General features: G+C 47.9%; 1 protein-coding gene across 1 annotated transcript; it reads right to left on the bottom strand.

The window, feature by feature from the left end:
• Positions 1-790: 790 nt before the first annotated feature.
• Positions 791-16,999, bottom strand: CDT1 (chromatin licensing and DNA replication factor 1). Its single transcript, XM_069968504.1, has 10 exons — positions 16,590-16,999; positions 9,199-9,339; positions 8,482-8,705; positions 8,126-8,320; positions 7,895-8,040; positions 7,212-7,315; positions 6,943-7,131; positions 6,694-6,837; positions 6,388-6,589; positions 791-1,315 (listed from the first exon to the last, which is right to left on the bottom strand). The coding sequence occupies exons 1-10, from the start codon at positions 16,890-16,892 to the stop codon at positions 1,152-1,154; spliced, it is 1,812 nt and encodes a 603-aa protein (XP_069824605.1). The 5' UTR covers positions 16,893-16,999; the 3' UTR covers positions 791-1,151.
• Positions 17,000-23,923: the final 6,924 nt, after the last annotated feature.

Raw genomic sequence — 23,923 nt, 5'->3', positions numbered from 1 at the left:
AGCTGAGGGTGTTGTGTGTGAGAAGCAGCGCAGGGGAGGAGCTGGATGGAGGGACAAGTACCCAGTGCCACCATGACTCCAATGTACTGCATGAGGGAGAGTGGGTGAGTCACTGGAGGACTAAAAGTCTCAGCACAACACAGCTGTAGTCCTTCCATAGTACATATAACATTCACTATCAGATGTCTGCAGCAGGTGCCCCCACCTCCATGGCTGATATTATCCTACAGTGTAATGAGAGCAGATGACTGTATCTAATCCCACTGTGTGTGATACCATCTGCTGGGGCTCTGTATCTAATCTTACATTGTGATACTGTATGCTGGGGCTGTACCTAATCCTGCTATGTGTGATACATCTGCTAAGGTGCTGCTTAGTGGATGGAGGGACACAGCCAGGGAGATGAGGGATAGGCCACACCCACTTTCTCAGCCAGAAGAAAAATTCATTTATTCTTCTGAGCCAAACAACTGGGGATCTCTCAGCGAGCATACATGCTATCAACAGTTTAGGGCTCTTTTTAAAGGGTAACACATGGGCTTATTTGAGGAATTTCATACTGCTACTGAAATTATAGTTACGCTTTAAGTTTAAAAAAAAAAAGAAAACCCTGTAAACTTGATCTTAATGCATGGTCACACCACATGGAACTAGTGTGCTGGATGTATCGGTTTCTGTGCACAGAAAGCCTCCTGGTAGTGATTTTCCCAGGAAAATTTTAGCAAGCTCACAAGCCTTCATCAACCTTCTGAAAACCTAAAAGTGACAAAGGCAAAACCACCAACAAAAAGTAATGCAAGTTTGTTTAATCCAAAGGGAAATACAGACATTTGCATGATAAAGGTTTTGTTCACATAGAACACCTCAAACACTTCTAAACCTGGATGTCTTGCCTTGTTTAAAAGAAAAGTTAAAATCTCTGTAAAAACACTGATTGCACTGTGGAGTCAAACTTTTAGCATACTGGCAGAAAGTAGAATTGATGTTTTCCTGTGGTCTGCTCCCTACCAACAGCATACAATATGCTATAAAGCAAGACATCAGAATATGCTCTTGCAGATAAACTGCTCAATTCAATTTCTATAAAAATTATTGCACACCTGTAAAAAAGTAAACAGCCATAAAGCCACGAAAAAAAAAAAAAAACTTGATCAGTGTGATTCCTCCTCTTTCATTTTCTTGGCCAGTCTTTCCAAAATAAGATTCATGTCCATTGTCTTGTTTAACTTGTAATATGTGTCCTTTCGGATTGGATGAACTGCAAGCCAGTCTGGAAGCAGCTCTGCCAGCAATGACAGATGTTTCTCCATTTCACCTAAGGAAACCGAACAAAACAAACTTACTTTAAAAGGTATCAATAGGATACTATATTCTGACAAATTGGCAGTTTACCCATCATTGAGATATGGTTCCAAAGACAAGGTCCCCAGTTAGTTCATCTTTGGGTAATATGTGAGGGTGTTTGCTTTGCCTTGAATGAGGCTTCTTGTAAGTGGCAAGCAAACTGTTACTGCCATGATTATTCCTTTTGTGGCAGAAGCCACCTTATGATCAAGTGCTACATAAGGACCAATTGAGCAGATCCCCTCAAAAGATTAAAGGCAGAGACACCAGTGAAGCTTCACAACATAGTGCCCATAGATCTGTACATAAACAGGGAATGCAAGTTTATATTAAATGGTTTTAGTCACTCTACTTTAGTGTTGATATGGACTCTCCAGACTTAAGTCTCCTTACCCAAATATGGTAACCGATTGGATCTGTGATCTGGCCTACTCTTATGTCACTTGATGCCTGCGTGTTTTGTCGTTGTTTGACTTGTACTGATAAAATTGCATAAATAAAACCTTAAATTGGTTTTAGTCTTGTTTTTCTGGCTTTGGCATTTAGGGTTGTGTACCTTTCGATAATCTTTTGATCTGTTGCAATTTAGCCGGTCTATATTTTCCACCTTTTAAAAATGTCAGACTGGAGACAAGAGGGGGAAAGTGGCCATGTTTTTGTAGCGCTAGATAACCCCTTTAAGGCCTGGTTCACACAAGGTAGGACAGCGCTGTTCTATAACACGGCTGTGCCACTGAACAGCCGCTGTCCGTGACGCTTACCTAGGCTGGAACAGAAGTACCAGCCAGATGAATTTCTTTTTAACTGGAATGCTGGTGCATTCGGGTGTCTCCGCATTCCAAATCCCCATAGCAGTCAATGTAAAGTGCGCCCGGAGCCGCACTTTACATTGTCTCCACTGTCAAGTTTGTGTAGCCACTACTTAATAGCGGCTGCACAAAACTGACAGGTCAGTTTTGTGTGGCCGAAGTAAATCCCATCCGGAGTGTATACAATGCAGCCAGGATTCCATAGTAATTTGATCGGCCACAGTGATTAAACAGTCTTTGTTGCAAACCTGAAACAGCAGTTTAATCAAATTATACGGTGTATAAAATAGAAAATAAGTCCAAGCACTCACCGGATAATTGATCTCTTTGTGCACTTATTCAGACATCACAGGGAGGGAGCGGGTAGCAGACAACTGTTTTGCGCCTCAGCGCTTTGTCAAGTCTTAGTAAGACTTGACAAAGCACTGAGGCGCAAAACAGTTGTCTGCTACACGCTCCCGCACCCTCTACCACCGCTCCCTCCCTGTGATGTCTGAATAAACGCACAAAGATCACTTCATCCGGTGAGTGCTTGGACTTATTTTTATTTTATACACCGTACTGCCCCGGTCTCTGTTCGAGCACCGCGGCTACTTACCAGTGCAGTTTATTAGCCCTTTATCCGACTCCAGCGCACAGCTACTGATTGAGCAGTATTCAGACAGTGCCGGCACCTGTATCTTCCTGAAGTATCAAATTATATGGTGTGAATGTGGCCTAAGGCTGCGTTTAGATTACCAGCTAGTCCAGCAGATTATAACTCACTGGGTTTTAAAATTGAACATTTATATGACAAAAGCTTGCTCATTGGCCTTTTAATGTCTTCATAGTTTTTACATGACTGTGGTAAATTACTGTCCACATTCAAAAATATACATGAACTATTTGGCATCCCTGAGAAGTAAGGACTTCCTTGTTTTAGAGTTTTTAGGGATTACTAAAGACTGTTAGATAGAGTTTTGTTTGCCACATGATAAAGTGATAAAGAAAAAAAAAAGTTAGCTATTGACAATGTAAGAGTAAAACAGTTTTGTCTGAGAAATTTCTAAGGTTTGTTGAAGTTCTGTACTAGAATTTGACGTATAAGGAGGGTATTTTCTACACGTCTGCAGCCACAAAGGGTTGCAGGTTTTAAGTTTCATACAAATTTCTTCTCAGATTCCAGAAAGTTCAAAAATTTTTATTTTTTTGATTCATTTTAATATGTTATACTAATGCTACGTTTACACGGACCGAATTTGCACAACGATCGAATTTGAATGATAATCGTACGTGTAAACGCAGCGAGCGATCGAATGACGAGCGAGAAATCGTTCCATTTTGATCTTTGAACATGTTCTTAAATAGTCGTTCGCAAAAACTTCGCCAATCGTTCCGTGTGAACAGCCGTTCACTGATTTTACCTATGTGTGAGGCTTAAACGATAGCAAAACGAATTTTCTGTACGATATATCGTTCCATCTAAACGCTGATCGTTAAAAAAAAGTTACTTTGAAATCATTAATCGTACGATCGGGTGAATTATTGCTCCGTGTAAACGTAGCATAACACTTGATACACTCTCTCCAGATTGCCAAGTTCAAAGACCTAGCGGCGGGCTGTCAGCAAGATGGGACAGTATGCTCTTGTTCTTTATGGATCATATGGGAATATTTTGTGGCTGTTCGCAGAACTAAATTGCAAAGAATACATAGGCCACATGGACAAAATGGTGCCAATGGATACATTTTCTACTATGTTAGTGTTTTATTCTTAGTTGTCAAACTGACTGAAGTGGTGTTTCTGCAGCAAATATTAAAATATTGGCAGGTTTGTCTTTTCAAGCTGGCAGGTGTGTGGGACTTCACAAAAAAAATGTTAATGCAGATTGTGAACAATTTAGTCAGGGAACTGTACCTGGGCAAAAAAGACCAATTTTCTCATTACTACTAGGGAAGTTGTGTTCTTCCTTAGATGCAGTTTGTTATTCAGCTTATGAAGCTACATTATTTAGGTCTTCCTTTATTTTAGCCATTTCTGGATCCCGTAGGTCCCTCTGATGTTAAGTTTAATAATTGTGTCATAAGAAAAAAAACTAAAGCTTGGTGTACTGTTAGACCAAAGGTCCCTGAAGTCCAACAGTTTTTTTTTTTTTGCATCTTGACCAGACACATTTAACATGGTGCTAGAGGCCTTGAAACATGTGGGAGTAGCTGGAATTAAATACTCACCACATTCCTTTAGGGTTGGAGCAGCCCCATTGGGATTGTCCGAGACCAATATTAAGATTGAGATCTTACCATTTTCAATTATATATGTCTAACCACACTTGCCTATACAATTTTAGGGGAACCCATTGTAATTTGGTTATTGAAACATTTTTATTTTCTAGTCAGAACAAAGGGCTAAATTACAGACTGCGTGGAAAATCTGGATTATGATACTAAAATTTACAATTTATTGGTTTGGATTCAAGGGCCTTGCATGGTCAAGAGTTCTAGAAAAACAAGTTGAACAATGTTCTCATTCATGTAACTGGAAACTAGCCAAAGCGCACACTCTAGATCTATTGGGCAGCATGAAGGTTTTTTTTTTTTTTAATAAGATTTGTACCCTTGGCCACAATAAAAAAAAAAAAAAAAAAAAAAAAAAAAAAAGTTCAGCTGTCATTTAACGGCAAGTTGCTGTTATTTTAAAACAGCCGTTGTTTTTAAATAACAGCCCTTATAGGCCATTAAATGGTGGCCATCCACTCAATTGTGTGAACATAGCCTTTTCAATCCACTCATCCAGCCTTTTTAATCCAATCATAGTGTTTTCAATCCACTCCAGAATTTTGCAACCAAAACCAGAGCAAAAATACTGTGTGGAAACATAGCCTTAGAATGTGACATGCTGGGCCAAGATGTACCAAGAATGTATTCTTACTAGTGATGAGCGAATACTGTTCGATCGAATAGTAAGGTATTTGATCTAACAATTATCGACTAGTTCTCCGAATATTCGATATGCCCCAGCTTCCGTTTACCTTCAAGTGGTCGAATAGACGTTTTTCAATAATCGAATACTTGTTCCCATAGACTTTAATGGGATTGAATATTTGGGCGATATTCGTAAGAATATTCGAATATTTCACTATTCGCTTATCACTAATTCTACAATTAAAGCACAACTCCAGCCCAAACTATTTTTTTATATATTACTTATGGAATGTTAGCCAAAATTTCTAACGTACATTATGGGAAATGCACATGTAGGGCTATTTCCCTTTATTTAGTAGATCATGGACACTGCAGATAAAAAAAAGTGACGTCACGAATCGGGGGTGTAATTACAATGGAGTGTCCAGCAGGGGGTGCACTACATATAGAAGTCAATGAGTACCATTGACTTCTATATATATAGTGCGCCCCTGCTGGACACTCCATTGGAATTACAATGGATGTGTATGTAAATGTAATAGACTGTTTTTGATTGAATACATTTATGAAATACATAAATGTAAGAACTTGTTAGCTGGGAGGAGGGAGAGTGGTGGAGGGGGCATCCTGAAGCTCTTGGGACAAGCAGTTGTGTGGCTGCGGCGATAGCACAGGTACTACTCCCCCATCATAATATGAGCAGATAATGGGGGAGTAGTACTGTGTATATGTGGCAGCAGCAGCACCGATCAGGGAGGGGGGAGGTAGATGCACTTCTCTCCCTCCCTGCTCGGTGTCCTCCAAACCTACTTGTTAAATACATTTATGGATTACTTTGGGGAGCAAGGACACTTGCTCCCCAAAGTATTCCATAAATGTATTCAATCAAAAACACACTGTATATTACATTTACATACACATCCATTGTAATTCCAATGGAGTGTCCAGCAGGGGCACACTATATAAAGAAGTCAATGGTACTCCCCTGCTGGACACTCCATTGGAGTTACACCCTCGGTTCGTGACGTCACTTTTTTTTAAAGATAAACTGAAGTCTCCCTGATCTACTAAATTAAGGGAAATAGCCCTATGTGCATTTCCCATAATTAATGTACATAAGAAATTTGTCTAACTTTCCATAAGTAACATATTTAATAGTTTTGGCCGGACTTCTCCTTTAAGCCAACTTCAAGGTGGAATGAGTTAGAAGAGTTCAGACGTGGACATTCTTACACTGTCCACACTTAGTCCATAAGCAGTATACATTTTCTATGACATTTCACTTATAGGATACTCCAGGCAGAAAGCCTAGAATACCAACCTAGAAAGCCTACCTAAAGCCATTGATGATCTGTAACTTGAGATTACTCTGTTGCACACAACTTCCACAGTTAGAGCAGGCTTCTTCTCAGCAACAAACACATTACGCAGAATGCGGGCGAGCTCAGGTAATCTGGACATCATGAGGAGACGTTCTTCTTGCTGGGGTTTGCGGGTCATCATAAATTGAAGCTTCTGAGCTTCCTTGGCCCGAATCTAAAAAGCATATTAGGTTTATGAACTCAACCTTGTACTAGGTCTGGATGTACAGTTTAGGCAAACCCCTCCACTTCCCTCTAAATTAGGCAAACTATTCCTACCCTTTCCAGTAGGGATTGGGATACTCCTTTAAGGGCACTAGGTGCAACAGGAACAGGTTTAGACTCCTCTGAGGTTCCTGGAGATTTGTTCCCAGGATTGTTTTCTGCAGTTCTTAAAGCTAAATTTGCAAAAGCTTTTTCCATCTAGGATTAAGAAAAAAAAAAAAAAAAAAAAAAAAAAAAAAAAAGTTAAAAAAAAGTAGTCTGTATTATGCTAAATAAGGATGCAAAGCCTCATCACAGACTCACCTTAGGTGTCATCATGCCTCTTGCTTTATTCAACACCTCTTGTGCAGTGGTCAGTCGCTCTACTTGTGGTGGCTGCGGAAGTTCAGCTGGAACTACATCTGGAACTTCATCTACATTAAATCTTGGGTGCCAGCGAGTCAGCTCATTGTCAGGCACCACCATAGGTGGATTCAATGATGCTAGAAAAGTCTATAGAAGACAAGACAAGATTAGATCATGCAAGCTTGGTTTTACAATGCAAACATTTGCACATCTGGTTGAATCCTTACTTTGTGGTGCTGCTTCACAATATCTGTAAGGCTTCTATGGAATACCTTCCTGCGTTCCAGTAGTCGACTAGCTGTGAGCTGAAGATGGCCGTCCACTTTATCATCTGCAAGACCAAACAGGTTGAAGTCAGTTGGCACCAAAGACATGCATTGGCTGCTATGGGAATCAATCAGTACTGTATAATGCTTGACAGACTTTTTGTTGTCAAAACACTGCATGTACACTAAGTGATAAGATAAAAGGGTTAAACTTTTACACCTATGGACATTTACTAGCTCCATTTTAGATTCCGCTTGGAATTTCCACCTCTTTTCCTCAGTGTGAACGTACTCTAAGAGGGCTTCATAGGCCCCTTCAGACTGCTGAAGTTAGGAAACAAACTGCCAAACTGACCTACACAAATTAGTGTAGCTCCCATTAACTATATTGGGAGTACTGTTAACTACCATGACAAGCAGTAGTTTGGGAAATCACGTAAGCCACATACACAAAATTTCCACTGGCCATTAAGTTACACAAATTGCATAAACTGCCAGCCTGCTGTTTGGCATCTGGACCACCTCCAGCACCTCTATTACTGTGGTTTACATGGGAATCCATAAACAATGCGAAGTCTCGCCGTTATATATTTCCTGCTCCTTTTAAAACCACCACAAAAGAAAGTTAAGTATAATAGATTTACCTTCTAACACAATTGGCTCCACAGTAAGATGATAATCTGTCTTCTTTACTCCATCCTTGAAGGTGGGAATATTTTTCTCCTGTCTGAATTTGTAGGCTGTTGGGTAAACTGTTTTAATCTGTCCAACATTACGTTCCTCAAACTGCCTGTAAAGTGAAAATTAGATATAGTAGGGTTTTGCCTTTTTCTTTAAAGCTCTAGTATGTATACTACTCACTACTTACTACTTACTTTCGCATCATGTCCTGGACTCCCTGCTTCACTTTTGAGAAGGTGACTGTCTCAGAGCGGTTGAAGAGCATTCCAACAATTGTGTCCATACTGCGGAACATTTCAGCGAGAACTTTGTATTTAAATGGCAGCAATAGTCCAGGTGGAACATCTTGGGCGAGTGTATGGAATCGCTCATAGGCCGGAGCCTTGTCACTGCAAGAGGGGGAAAACAATTCTTAGGAAAAAGGAATTATATTATTTGTACTTCCATAGAAAACTATTAATAAAGTTCTCTCTACCACCTAGGCTTAGTGTAAGTGTGCTAATGCAACAAGTGCAAGTCACACAAAAAAAAAAAAAAGTTAACTTATCACCTTTCATTGTTCGGCTTTTCTATCTGTTCAACCTTCTGTTTATTTGCAGCTTTTTTCTTCTCTGTGATCTTGCACTCAAGCACTTGTGCTTGTTTGAGCCTTGCCTTCAGGTCAGTGATCGTAACTTTGCTTTCGACAGGTGCAGTGGGAACTTTCAGTCTCTGTCCAAGTTCCTGTATTCGCTGAAGCCGAGATTTTAGTTCAAGACTCTCCTGAGACGGGACCTGGATGAAAGAATTGGCACATTTAAGTATCAGAAAAGATTGGCTTCAGTTATAGAACAAGTAATGCAGGCACACTACAGCCCAGTTTCCATACATTTATAGTTTGCAAGCGGGATGATTGACAGGGAGAGAGGCCACTAACTGGCCCCTCTGCCTATCAATCATCCCCTCAAAGCACACTGACAGGCAAAGAGCTGTGACCCTCCTAGATAACTACCTCCCCGCCTCTGCCTGCCACGCACCCGGGTAATAAAACTTTCTGCCATATAAAGCTCCTGCTGCAGCCGGTACATGCTGCGAGCAGCTCAGTAGTATTATACAGTGCTCCAGGGAACCATATCAGCCCAACTTGCGTGATAAGTAATGTGAGTTGAGTGGGTGTGCCAGTGGTTTGCTCTTTAAGAAATGTTGATTGGTAAGCAGACTATATGCTATATTAACACACTGCAGTATATCCGATTCCTTCAGAAATACCATACAATATGTAACATACCTTCAACTCTGGTACAACTGGGCTAGTCTTTAGTACATTGCTCTTTGGAGAAAGGGTCACATTGACAAAATCCTTGATCTTCTTCCCTAAAGATGGAGGAGTCTCACACTGAACTTCTGCTTTGGAGCATGGAGTCAAACACTGGAGTGAGAAAAAAAATATATACTAAAAATAAAAAATGATATATACATAGACACTCTAAAAGTCTATTCAAGTAACTATTTTCATGAAGAATATCACCCAAGCATCTATTCTTTGTTTTGATGCACTCTTGTATAGGCAACATGTGCAAACAAGTGAGCAGGGAAACACTGCAATTTCTTGCACCGCTACTATGTACAGGAAAGGAAAAGTACTACACACTAAAGACCAAATGTCACAAGGGCAGAGGCAGGCAAGCATTAATTTACCTGCCAGGAGTTAGTTATACTGTAACGTCCCTTTAAAGGGGTAGTGCTGCCCTAAAAAATTATTCACAGAACACATTACAAAGTTATACAACTTTGTAACGTATGTTATGTCTGAATAGCCCCCTTCCCCGTGTCCTACCACCCCCACCCGTGTACCCAGAAGTAGGGCTGGGCGATATGGGCCTAAATCAATATCGCGGTTTATCGCACATGTAGCCGCGGTAACGATAATTCAATGATAATTATGACACGCCCCTTTTTGCAAACCACACCCACTTTCCATGCCAAACTGGCGATATTTTGATTAGAAAAAGTAAAAAAAAGAACTGAGCAGCAACCCATGGTTAGTCAATTATCATTACTATTTGTCATTATTAGGGGGTCTCAGCAGAGACCTGGATGTGTATGACTATACAGGGGGCACGGGGTGGGGGGCGGACAGGGGTGCATGACTGTATAGGGGGGGGGGCGGACAGGGGTGCATGACTGTATAGGGGGGGGCGGACAGGGGTGCATGACTGTATAGGGGGGGGGGCGGACAGGGGTGCATGACTGTATAGGGGGGGGGGGGGGACAGGGGTGCATGACTGTATAGGGGGGGGGGGCGGACAGGGGTGCATGACTGTATAGGGGGGGGGGCGGACAGGGGTGCATGACTGTATAGGGGGGGGGGGCGGACAGGGGTGCATGACTGTATAGGGGGGGGGCGGACAGGGGTGCATGACTGTATAGGGGGGGGGGGCGGACAGGGGTGCATGACTGTATAGGGGGGGGGGCGGACAGGGGTGCATGACTGTATAGGGGGGGGGCGGACAGGGGTGCATGACTGTATAGGGGGGGGGCGGACAGGGGTGCATGACTATAGGGGGGGGGCGGACAGGGGTGCATGACTGTATAGGGGGGGGCGGACAGGGGTGCATGACTGTATAGGGGGGGCGGACAGGGGTGCATGACTGTATAGGGGGGGGGCGGACAGGGGTGCATGACTGTATAGGGGGGGGCGGACAGGGGTGCATGACTGTATAGGGGGGGGCGGACATGGGTGCATGACTGTATAGGGGGGGGCGGACAGGGGTGCATGACTGTATAGGGGGGGCGGACAGGGGTGCATGACTGTATAGGGGGGGCGGACAGGGGTGCATGACTGTATAGGGGTGGCGGACAGGGGTGCATGACTGGCGATATTTTGATTAGAAAAAGTAAAAAAAAGAACTGAGCAGCAACCCATGGTTAGTCAATTATCATTACTATTTGTCGTCATTATTAGGGGGTCTCAGCAGAGACCTGGATGTGTATACACAGGGGGTCATATAGGAATACATGTGTATGACTATACAGGGGGCACGGGGTGGGGGGCGGACAGGGGTGCATGACTGTACGGTGGGGGGCGGACAGGGGTGCATGACTGTACGGAGGGGGGCGGACAGGGGTGCATGACTGTACGGAGGGGGGCAGACAGGGGTGCATGACTGTACGGAGGGGGGCAGACAGGGGTGCATGACTGTACGGAGGGGGGCAGACAGGGGTGCATGACTGTACGGAGGGGGGCAGACAGGGGTGCATGACTGTACGGAGGGGGGCAGACAGGGGTGCATGACTGTACGGAGGGGGGCAGACAGGGGTGCATGACTGTATAGGGGGGGGCAGACAGGGGTGCATGACTGTATAGGGGGGGGGGCGGACAGGGGTGCATGACTGTATAGGGGGGGGCGGACAGGGGTGCATGACTGTATAGGGGGGGCGGACAGGGGTGCATGACTGTATAGGGGGGGCGGACAGGGGTGCATGACTGTATAGGGGGGGCGGACAGGGGTGCATGACTGTATAGGGGGGGCGGACAGGGGTGCATGACTGGATAGGGGGGGCGGACAGGGGTGCATGACTGTATAGGGGGGGCGGACAGGGGTGCATGACTGTATAGGGGGGGCGGACAGGGGTGCATGACTGTATAGGGGGGGCGGACAGGGGTGCATGACTGTATAGGGGGGGCGGACAGGGGTGCATGACTGTATAGGGGGGGCGGACAGGGGTGCATGACTGTATAGGGGGGGCGGACAGGGGTGCATGACTGTATAGGGGGGGCGGACAGGGGTGCATGACTGTATAGGGGGGGCGGACAGGGGTGCATGACTGTATAGGGGGGGCGGACAGGGGTGCATGACTGTATAGGGGGGGCGGACAGGGGTGCATGACTGTATAGGGGGGGCGGACAGGGGTGCATGACTGTATAGGGGGGGCGGACAGGGGTGCATGACTGTATAGGGGGGGCGGACAGGGGTGCATGACTGTATAGGGGGGGCGGACAGGGGTGCATGACTGTATAGGGGGGGCGGACAGGGGTGCATGACTGTATAGGGGGGGCGGACAGGGGTGCATGACTGTATAGGGGGGGCGGACAGGGGTGCATGACTGTATAGGGGGGGCGGACAGGGGTGCATGACTGTATAGGGGGGGCGGACAGGGGTGCATGACTGTATAGGGGGGGCGGACAGGGGTGCATGACTGTATAGGGGGGGCGGACAGGGGTGCATGACTGTATAGGGGGGGCGGACAGGGGTGCATGACTGTATAGGGGGGGCGGACAGGGGTGCATGACTGTATAGGGGGGGCGGACAGGGGTGCATGACTGTATAGGGGGGGCGGACAGGGGTGCATGACTGTATAGGGGGGCGGACAGGGGTGCATGACTGTATAGGGGGGGGCGGACAGGGGTGCATGACTGTATAGGGGGGGCGGACAGGGGTGCATGACTGTATAGGGGGGGCGGACAGGGGTGCATGACTGTATAGGGGGGGCGGACAGGGGTGCATGACGGTATAGGGGGGGCGGACAGGGGTGCATGACTGTATAGGGGGGGCGGACAGGGGTGCATGACTGTATAGGGGGGGCGGACAGGGGTGCATGACGGTATAGGGGGGGCGGACAGGGGTGCATGACTGTATAGGGGGGGCGGACAGGGGTGCATGACTGTATAGGGGGGGCGGACAGGGGTGCATGACTGTATAGGGGGGGCGGACAGGGGTGCATGACTGTATAGGGGGGGCGGACAGGGGTGCATGACTGTATAGGGGGGGCGGACAGGGGTGCATGACTGTATAGGGGGGGCAGACAGGGGTGCATGACTGTATAGGGGGGGCAGACAGGGGTGCATGACTGTATAGGGGGGGCAGACAGGGGTGCATGACTGTATAGGGGGGGCGGACAGGGGTGCATGACTGTATAGGGGGGGCGGACAGGGGTGCATGACTGTATAGGGGGGCGGACAGGGGTGCATGACTGTATAGGGGGGGCGGACAGGGGTGCATGACTGTATAGGGGGGGCGGACAGGGGTGCATGACTGTATAGGGGGGGCGGACAGGGGTGCATGACTGTATAGGGGGGGCGGACAGGGGTGCATGACTGTATAGGGGGGGCGGACAGGGGTGCATGACTGTATAGGGGGGGCGGACAGGGGTGCATGACTGTATAGGGGGGGCGGACAGGGGTGCATGACTGTATAGGGGGGGCGGACAGGGGTGCATGACTGTATAGGGGGGGCGGACAGGGGTGCAAGACTGTATAGGGGGGCGGACAGGGGTGCAAGACTGTATAGGGGGGGCGGACAGGGGTGCATGACTGTATAGGGGGGGCGGACAGGGGTGCATGACTGTATAGGGGGGGCGGACAGGGGTGCATGACTGTATAGGGGGGGCGGACAGGGGTGCATGACTGTATAGGGGGGGGGCGGACAGGGGTGCATGACTGTATAGGGGGGGGGCGGACAGGGGTGCATGACTGTATAGGGGGGGGCGGACAGGGGTGCATGACTGTATAGGGGGGGGCGGACAGGGGTGCATGACTGTATAGGGGGGGCGGACAGGGGTGCATGACTGTAGTCCCCTCAGTAACAGTGCAGGACTGTAACATAGGAGGAATGGATGTGCTGCAGCAGGCAGGATACCACACACAGCTATAAGTTATCCTGCCTGCTGCAGCACATTATTCCTCCTATGTTACAGTCCTGTACTGTTACTGAGGGGATGAGATGACAGGTCAGCTGCTCCCAAGTGCTGCTCCTCCACCTTCAGCTCTGACATGGCCGCCTCCCTGCACACACAGGACAACATGTGCAGCGCTCGCCGGCCGGGTGGACGAGACTGGTCCTGGAGGGGGGACCAGTACAACCACACCCACTTTCCATGCCAAACTGGCGATATTTTGATTAGAAAAAGTAAAAAAAGAACTGAGCAGCAACCCATGGTTAGTCAATTATCATTATTACTATTTGTCATTATTAGGGGGTCTCAGCAGAGACCTGGATGTGTATACACAGGGGGTCATATAGGAATACATGTGTATGACTATACAGGGGGCACGGGGTGGGGGGCGGACAGGGGTGCATGACTGTACGGTGGGGGGCGGACAGGGGTGCATGACTGTATAGGGGGGGCGGACAGGGGTGCATGACTGTAGTCCCCTCAGTAACAGTGCAGGACTGTAACATAGGAGGAATGGATGTGCTGCAGCAGGCAGGATACCACACACAGCTATAAGTTATCCTGCCTGCTGCAGCACATTATTCCTCCTATGTTACAGTCCTGCACTGGTACTGAGGGGATGAGATGACAGGTCAGCTGCTCCCAAGTGCTGCTCCTCCACCTTCAGCTCCGACATGGCCGCCTCCCTGCACACACAGGACAACATGTGCAGCGCTTGCCGGCCGGGTGGACGAGACTGGTCCTGGAGGGGGGACCAGCACAGTCCCGTCCGAGCGCCCCCTGGCCGGCGAGCGCTGCACACGTTGTCCTGTGTGTGCAGGAAGGCGGCCATGTCGGAGCTGAAGGTGGAGGAGCAGCACTTGGGGGGCAACTGTCCTGTACTCCCCTCAGTGTGCTGGGACGCCGGACCGGACGGGTGGTGGGCGCATGGACGGGACAGATGCGGCAGGACGGGGTCTCTGACCGGACGGGAGGGCGGAGAGGTGCGCGCACGGGGGGGGTAATCGCTTGGAGCAGACAGGGGCGGGGCGGGCGGCATTGTCACCTGGGCCCTGTTGCTCCTCCAGCTCCCGCTCCGATACTGGCGTTCCTGCACATGACGTGCAGCGCTCGTGCCGGGCCGCTCGTGTGTGCGGGGGGCTCTGAGAGGACGGGTGCGGGGACATAAAAACACAAAAATACCGCAATTACCGTCCTGGCTAAGTTAAAGTCGGTTAACCGACGCCAGTGACGGTACCGGTATTTTTGCGGTATACCGCCCAGCCCTACCCAGAAGTGTGGTGCATTATACATTACCTGATCCGTGTCGAGGGCCGTCCGCCATTTTGTGCCAAACGTCATCTTAGGACGGATGGCCGAGTCGCTGCCGCCCGTCCCCCCTCCGCCGCGTCACAACTGTGCTCAGCCGCGATTGGCTGAGCACAGTTATCCTCCGCCAATTGCGGCTGAGCATCGGATGACGCTGCAGAGGGCGGCCAGCATTCGGAACAGACGGAGCTGTTCGCCGGCCACCCGAAGAAGACGTCACTGAATAAGATCGGAGACGGGTGTCGGCACATGACAGGAGTATAGCGCACCACACTTCCGGGTACACGGGGAAGGGGGCCATTCACAGACATAACATACATTACAAAGTTGTATAACTTTGTAATGTGTGTTAGTCTGAATAATTCTTTACCGCCGCACTACCCCTTTAAGTTCTGTTACTTTACCCTTAGTCATTTACATACATAGTTTGGGCTACTGGTGAATTGTGAGTATTTCACAACAACCTGCTATTATGTTCCCATAGGGCCAGGGACATCGAGAATGAGTAGTTTTCTTACATCTGCAGTGTTGTCATTAAAGGGGTACTGTAGCAAAAATCTTTCAAATTAAATAGTTTCAGAAAGTTATACAGACTTGTAATTTACTTCTATTTAAACATCTCCAGTCTTCCAGTACTTATCTGTTGTATGTTCTGTAGTAAATGGTGTTTTCAGACAGACATAGCTCTCTGGTGCCACCTTTGTCCCAGACAGGAACTGTCCAAAGCAGTACAGGTTGTCTAAATGGATGTGATACTACTCTTTGACAGTGAAAAGAAAAACACCACTTCCTGTAGGACATACAGCAGCTGATAAGTATTGGAAGACTAGACATTTTTAAATAGAAGTAAATTACAAAAGCTATATAACTTTCTGAAACCAGTTGCTTTGAAAGAAGATTTTCACCAGAGTACCCCTTTAATGGAGTTGTTAACAGAACAGATATGGTTGAAGCCTTTTCCCCAGTGCTCCTCCTTTGAATCAAAATCCTAGACGCCTCCCTATATGCACCACATCTAGGTGAAACAATACCTGCACAATCTCACTGCAACATTGTTCTAGTAAGCAGCAGGGGATCACATGAAGCCCCAGCTAACAGGCCATTGCAGTCAATAGGAATGATAGGTGATCAACCTACAGATCAATAAGTTTAAAGGGATTACACCAAGATCCAAAGTTACTCCCTATACACAGGGTAGTGACCGAGCTGGTGGAGATCTGAGGGCTGGGTCACCCACCAAGACAATAAAAAAGTGGAGTTCAATTGTTTCTCAAACAAATGTAGTGAGTAAACAAGTGCAGCCAGGGCCTCAGAGTACTGTGGATGAGGATAACCCCTTAGTCCCATAACCTAGGCACATTCTCATCCCAGCCAATCAGCCGGGCTCCCCAGCACACACACCAGCGCGGCCGGCCGGCCGGGCTCCCCAGCACACACACCAGCGCGGCCGGCCGGCCGGGCTCCCCAGCACACACACCAGCGCGGCCGGCCGGCCGGGCTCCCCAGCACACACACCAGCGCGGCCGGCCGGCCGGGCTCCCCAGCACACACACCAGCGCGGCCGGCCGGCCGGGCTCCCCAGCACACACACCAGCGCGGCCGGCCGGCCGGGCTCCCCAGCACACACACCAGCGCGGCCGGCCGGCCGGGCTCCCCAGCACACACACCAGCGCGGCCCGGCTCCCCACCACATACCTGGGGCTCCTCCTGCGGCAGCTTCAGCTTCTTCCGAGCAGATCTCTTGCCCTGCGCCTCCGGGTCAGAGGGCTGCCGGCCCCGCTTCTTACCGCTGGGCAGGAGAGAGGAGGAAGCGGGCGGCTCGGTGTGCACAGGGCGCTCCGGAGTGCTGGGCGGCCGCAACAGCTCCTCCAACTTCTGACTGCGGGTCACCGTGCGGGGGGGCGCCTCCTGCACCTTCCTCCGCTTGGTCTCCACAGCTCCTCCCGCTGCAGCTCGCTTGCGCTGACCGAAGAAGTCGGTAACTCTCATCTGCGCCATGTCTGCCCTTCTCTTCACACAATCCTCCACTGACCTGAGTGCAAACCCGCGAAGAGACCCAGGGGTCACTGCGTCCGGGGTGTGGCGTCACGGCCGCCGAGCGCTGCAATTGGCCGGCGAGACACGATGCCGCTCACCGGGGAACTCGGATTTCGCGCTAAAACCTAATCACGTGACAGCCTCACCGCGGGGCGGGGTGTGTGGAGATAATGGTATAACCCGACACGTAGGACTACAGTAGACTGAGGAGTCAGTCACACACACGGGAGGTGCACGGAGGTTACGGAGCTGTGGTAGTGTCACACAAATGTGTATATACACACCAGCTCCACACATATAGGCAAAGTATGTATAGTACTCTGGTATAAGTGTGACACAGTGGTGTGTATACATACCAGCCTTACACATACAGGTATAGTACTCTGGTATAAGTGTGACGATGGTGTGTATACATACCACCCTTACACATACAGGTATAGTACTCTGGTATAAGTGTGACACAGTGGTGTGTATACATACCACCCTTACACATACAGGTATAGTACTCTGGTATAAGTGTGATGATGGTGTGTATACATACCACCCTTACACATACAAGTATAGTACTCTGGTATAAGTGTGACGATGGTGTGTATACATACCACCCTTACACATACAGGTATAGTACTCTGGTATAAGTGTGACACAGTGGTGTGTATACATACCAGCCTTACACATACAGGTATAGTACTCTGGTATAAGTGTGACACAGTGGTGTGTATACATACCACCCTTACACATACAGGTATTGTACTCTGGTATAAGTGTGATGATGGTGTGTATACATACCACCCTTACACATACAAGTATAGTACTCTGGTATAAGTGTGACGATGGTGTGTATACATACCACCCTTACACATACAGGTATAGTACTCTGGTATAAGTGTGACACAGTGGTGTGTATACATACCAGCCTTACACATACAGGTATAGTACTCTGGTATAAGTGTGACACAGTGGTGTGTATACATACCAGCCTTACACATACAGGTATAGTACTCTGGTATAAGTGTGATGATGGTGTGTATACATACCACCCTTACACATACAAGTATAGTACTCTGGTATAAGTGTGACGATGGTGTGTATACATACCACCCTTACACATACAGGTATAGTACTCTGGTATAAGTGTGACACAATGGTGTGTATACATACCAGCCTTACACATACAGGTATAGTACTCTGGTATAAGTGTGACACAATGGTGTGTATACATACCAGCCTTACACATACAGGTATAGTACTCTGGTATAAGTGTGACACAATGGTGTGTATACATACCAGCCTTACACATACAGGTATAGTACTCTGGTATAAGTGTGACACAGTGGTGTGTATACATACCAGCTTTACACATACAGGTATAGTACTCTGGTATAAGTGTGACGATGGTGTGTATACATACCAGCCTTACACATACAGGTATAGTACTCTGGTATAAGTGTGACATGTCTGTGTATGTACACACCAGCTATACACACAATATTCACATAGATGCCTAGTATGTGTATTACGCCATTATCAGCATGAGAGAATTAGAACCGTTATCAGACTGTCTGAAATACAGACTTTCTATTCTGCCTATATCAACCAATCTCAGTTCAGCTTTCATTTCATAATCTGTTCTTAAAAAAATAAAATAAAAGCTGCAGTTGCTATGGGCAAAAAAAAGTACTCTTTTTTTTTTTTTTTTTTTTAAGGAGATACACGATTTTGTCTGAAAGAAAGACTGCCAGGAGCGCTGCAGCCGCGGGACAGTGGTGATTGATAGCGTCGGCAGCAGCACTACTGACACAGACAGCTTCTCCATACATTAGGGGAGCCCCTTACTGCTGCCAATTAAAAAACAAAACATTTTAGTTAACCTAGCACCCGATGCAAAGTCCCCGACCCCCATTGTAGAGTCCCCAATACTTACCTGCTTTGAAGCCGGTCCTGCTGCAGAGAAATCGACACCCGACAGTTTGCGTGCTCAATATGCAGTGATGGGTGAGCGGGACATCAAGCCGGAAACCCCCGAAGCAAGCAGGATCCTGGAACAGGTACAGTATATGCTCCATCCAGCAGGGGGTTAACGGGGCGTTCTCCTTACATACTCGCAGTGGGATGTCCATCCTGCTGTAAGTATGGCTTCCCATACAAACTTTAGGCCAGGGATCCACAGCGAGAAATCCGCTGCGAATCCGCCCTGTGTGTTTGTTCCCTAAAGGGCTTATCCAGCGTTAGAAAAACATGGCCACTTTCTTCCAAAGACAACCCCACTCTTGTCTCCAGCTTGGGTGGGGTTTTGCTGCTCAGTTCCATTGAAGTGAATGGAGCTTAAAGGGGTTATCCAGCGCTACAAAAACATGGCCACTTTTCCCCCTCTCTTGTCTCCAGATTGTGTGGGGTTTCAAACTCAGTTCCATTTAAGTAAATAGAGCTTAATTGCAAACCACACCTGAACTGGAGACAAGAGAGGGGGAAAAGTGGCCATGTTTTTGTAGCGCTGGATAACCCCTTTAATTGCAAACCGCACCTGAACTGGAGACAAGAGTCGTGTTGTCTCTGAAAAAAGTGGCCGTGTTTTTGTAGCACTGGATAACCCTTTTAATAGGGATAAATAGAGATGAACCAATAGTGAAATATTCAATAATTCGAATAGCTTCTGATATTCGACTATTCAAACAAATAGACCAACAAAAACCAACAGTCGCTGAACTCAGGGAGAACAGTGGAAAAATCCAACGAATGAATATTGAATCCCATTATAGTCTAGGGGGGAAAATACTTGGGACCTGGAAATCAATATTTGAGCACTAGGAGGTCACCAAGTGCACAATGAAACCTCAGGATGCCAACACCTCTGGAATGCATATGGGACAGCAGGGGAAGCATGCCTGGGTACATGAATGTAAAGTAGAAGTGTACCTTTTGGTCTAGCGGTACTTGCATACATATTAGGTGGTGCATAGTATTAGCGTATGTTAGTTTTTCGTTTATTCAGTACACTTGTGAAATACAATTGTTTGCAGAGATATATATTGCCCAGCCGGTGAGTGAATTGCACACATGAATATATTGCATATATATATATATATATATATATATATATGTATATCTATATCCACTTTCAATATTACGCCACTCTCACAGACTCTATCAACTATAGACTCCAAACACAATATAACCGCTTTGTAAAATGGAAAAAATACTCGGACAACTTATTTCCTCTACATTAGCGTGGACAGAAAGCCAAATATTGAGCAAAAGAAAATATATCATGCAGCCATTTAAATCACAAAAAGCAAAGTTGGTGTGGGGATTACTTTAAACTGCAATAGAGTCTCTCTCCCCATGCTGTTTAGCCAAATTGCAGTCCTTTTATTTTTTGAGGCAATGAAAAGCCTGGAATACGTGGGAGCAGTCGTCCCACCCGCCTCTTTGACTGCTCCACCAAGGCCCGGCACCTTAGTGACACATATCTGTTCTCTAAAATGACAAATAGTATCTTCTCACAAGGCCCATGAGGTGATCCCTCGAAAAATTAGCTTAGGGCCCATGAGGTTAGCCCTCGGAAAATTAGCTTGAGGCCCATGAGGTGAGCCCTCAAAAAAAAATGTATGGAGGCCTATGTACTTAGACCCATGAGGTGAGCCCTCAAATTTTTTTTATAGAAACCTATGAACTTAGGCCCATGAGGTGAGCCCTCAAAAAAATTGTATAGAGGCCTATGAAATTAGGCCCATGAGGTGAGCCCTTAAAAAAATTGTGAACATGGCCCTTCAGGTGAGCCTTGATAAAAAAAATTTAAATGGCCCATTTCTATGGTAGTGGAGGAGGAACAGGACGAAATGACCTAGAGCTGAAACATGCGACTTCACTTTGTATAATGAGAGTTCGAGCCACGTGTCCAACTTGGAGACCCAATACGTGTAGGGCACCGAGGGATCGGGGAGGACAGGGTTGTGGTCGGCCAGGTACTCCTGCAACATCCGCCGATACTTGTCCCTTCTGTTCGTACTAGGCCCTGCAGTGATGGAACTTTGGCGAGGGGGTGCCATGAACGTGTCCCATACTTTGGAGAGTGTTCCCCTGGTGGCTGTGGACCTGATGGATGTTGTCCAGCTTTGGGAGGAACTGTCTTCTCTGCCACCAGCAACGGAAGGTGAGGATGTCTCCATCATATTCTGCAGCAGGTCACTCTGGTATTTAAGGAATCTGGTGGTCCTCTCCTCTACTGGAATGAAAGAGGAGATGTTATCTTCATACCGGGGGTCCAGCATTGCAAGACCCAGTATTTTTTTGTCCCTCGCAAAGCAGCCCAACATAAATTCAGCCATGTGTGCCAGGCTGTGAATTGGCATCACTTTGCTGCCCCCACCAGAAGGATCGCTCAATATTTCCTCCTCTTCTGCCTCCTCTTCGCCCCATCCTCGCTAGACCAATGGGACGCACACAACTGCACCGCTAGCCTTGCAGACAGTGTGGCCAACAGCCTCCTCCTCCTCTTCTTCCTCCAGGAATCAATGCTGAGAAGCTAACAGGAGTGTAGTTTGACTGCCTAGTTCCGTCACGTCTCCTCCTATCCGGGCCTCCTGTGCAAGCCAGGCGTTCTTCAACAACATATAGGAGTGGAATGGTTACGCTCACTATGGCATCGTCGCAGCTGACCCTCTTTGTGGACTCCTCGAATATCCTTAAAACTTTGCATAAGTCTGCCATTCATGGCTACTCATGGTTGGCAAACTGAGGGAGCTGAGTTGAAGGCACCCATGGGTTTTGGAGCTGGTATTCCATGAGAACTCTCTGCTGCTCACACACCCTGGACAACATATGATATGTAGAATTCCAGCGAGTGTTGACATCGCACAACAGCCGGTGTTCGGGCAAAAGCAGGTGCTTTTGTAGCTTTTTAAGGCTCACAGCCACCACGGTGGACTTCCGAAAGTGGGCACACAGGTGCCGCACTTCCACCAGTAGCTTCGGCAGGTCGGGGTAGGTCTTTAAAAAGCACTGCACCACCAAAAACGTGGTCCAGGCATGGAACATGTGGGAGTTCTCCAAGCTCCAGAGCTGCCTGTCAGCAACTTACCTTACCGCGATCCAGCGGCGTCTGTCCCGGCCGGAGCGCAGCGCCGCCCTCCTCGCCGAGGCCGGGTGATGTCACAGAGACCCGACGGCGTCCCTAGCAACCAAGGGAGCCGCGGGTCTCGCGTCAGTCAGATCCGCCCGGCCAAGCAGCTGAGTGCTGTTGCACTCAGGCTGAGTGACAGATCTCCCTGCCGCTTAGCCTGGAGTGCACCAGCTGCAGTGTATTTGGATTCAGGAGGCTGGACCAATCAGCCTTTGGTCCGGGCTCCTGATCTAGTATAAAGTTTAGTCAGTATCACCTTACAGTGCTGGTTATTAGGTTCTCTCTTGGTCCCAGCTCCCCCTTGTCTACTCCTGCGTACCCTGTCATAATTCCTTCTACCTGACTTACTCGTGTTCTGACCTCCGCCTGACTTTTGACTATCCCTTGTGTTACTGACTTTGTACTGCGTTGCCCATGTGGTTTGACTCGGCTTGTTCCACTATTCTATTTTGTGTTTTGTCTGTCCGTATTGTTCTGTGTTTCACTTACGCAGCGTAGGGAACGCCTTCGTGGTTGTCCGCGACTATTTAGGGTCGACCGAGGCAATTAGGTAGGGTCAGTGGGTGGGTTCAGATCCAGGGCCCACTGTCTCTGTCCTGTCTGTGCTTGGCAGTCCTGAAACTGCCACCAGGTTACGGCCATTATCACACACGACCATGCCTGGTCCCAGCTGCAGTGGCGACAGCCAAATTTCTGCCTGCTGCAAGATGGCATCCTTTACCTCTGGGGCACTGTGCTTTTTATCACCCTGATAAGCTTGACATTGCCTGCTGACGTCTCCCCATGCCAGTGCCGCAGCGTTTCCAGCTCACCACTGAGGACGATTTTACAGAGGAGGAGGAGAGGGAGGGATTGTCAGAGCCCGTGCTGGCAATCTTAGGCGGGGGGAGGAGGGAGGCTGTCCCTGCTTGAGACCCGGTACCCGCCTCCACAACATTCACCCAGTGTGCCGCCAGTGAGATATCGCTTCCCTGGCCGCAAGCACTTGTCCACACGTCGGTGGTCAAGTGGACCTTCGCGCTAACCGAATAACTCAGGGCCCGTCCAATGTTACGGGACACGTACTTATGCAAGACGAGGACGGCACACCTGGAAAAGTAGTGGCGGCTAGGGACGGAATACCGAGGTGCGGCAGCTGCCATCAGGGCAGTTTCTAGGTAATTTTGACTACAGGACGAATCTTGATAAAAGAGCCCCCCCCCAAGTGATTTATTTGGGTTGTTGCTAGAAAGAAGCAGTGTGAGTATTATGGCATAGTTACCCAACCTTTCAAAAGTCATATAGTAACTCACCGGTGATGTCTTCTTTGATCTGAGGCGTCACTTTCCCTTTTCCTCTCCATCTGGCCTGGGCCTCCATGATGATTTCTTGCAACTATGTTTCATCTCTTCTGAACCTGCCAAACATCTTAGGCTCCGCACTTTTACAACTTCCACTTTTTTGTCTCACGTGCAGTAAAGTCAGTAGCTATGTGAGTTGCCCCCTGTATATAGGATCCCCTGCTGTGTCCTCAATATAGTAATAATGTCTCCTGCTGTACCCCCATATAGTAATAATTCCCCCTGCTGTGTCCTCCATATAGTAATAATGTCTCCTTCTGTACCCCATATAGTAATAATGCCCCCTGCTGACCCCCCATATAGTAATAATGCCCCCAGTGTGCCCTTCATATAGTAATGTCTCCTGCTGTGCCCCATATAGTAATAATGCCCCGTGCTGTGCGCCAATATAGTAATAATGTCTCCTGTACACTCCATATAGTAATAATGCCCTGTGCTGTGCACCAATATAGTAATAATGCCTCCTGCTGTGCCCTCCATATAGTAATAATGCCTCCTGCTGTGCCCCCTATATAGTAATAATGCCCCAT

Source organism: Dendropsophus ebraccatus, chromosome 4 (assembly GCF_027789765.1).
Source record: "Dendropsophus ebraccatus isolate aDenEbr1 chromosome 4, aDenEbr1.pat, whole genome shotgun sequence".
Lineage (NCBI taxonomy): Eukaryota > Metazoa > Chordata > Amphibia > Anura > Hylidae > Dendropsophus > Dendropsophus ebraccatus.
This window is presented reverse-complemented; position numbering and strand designations above follow the sequence as displayed.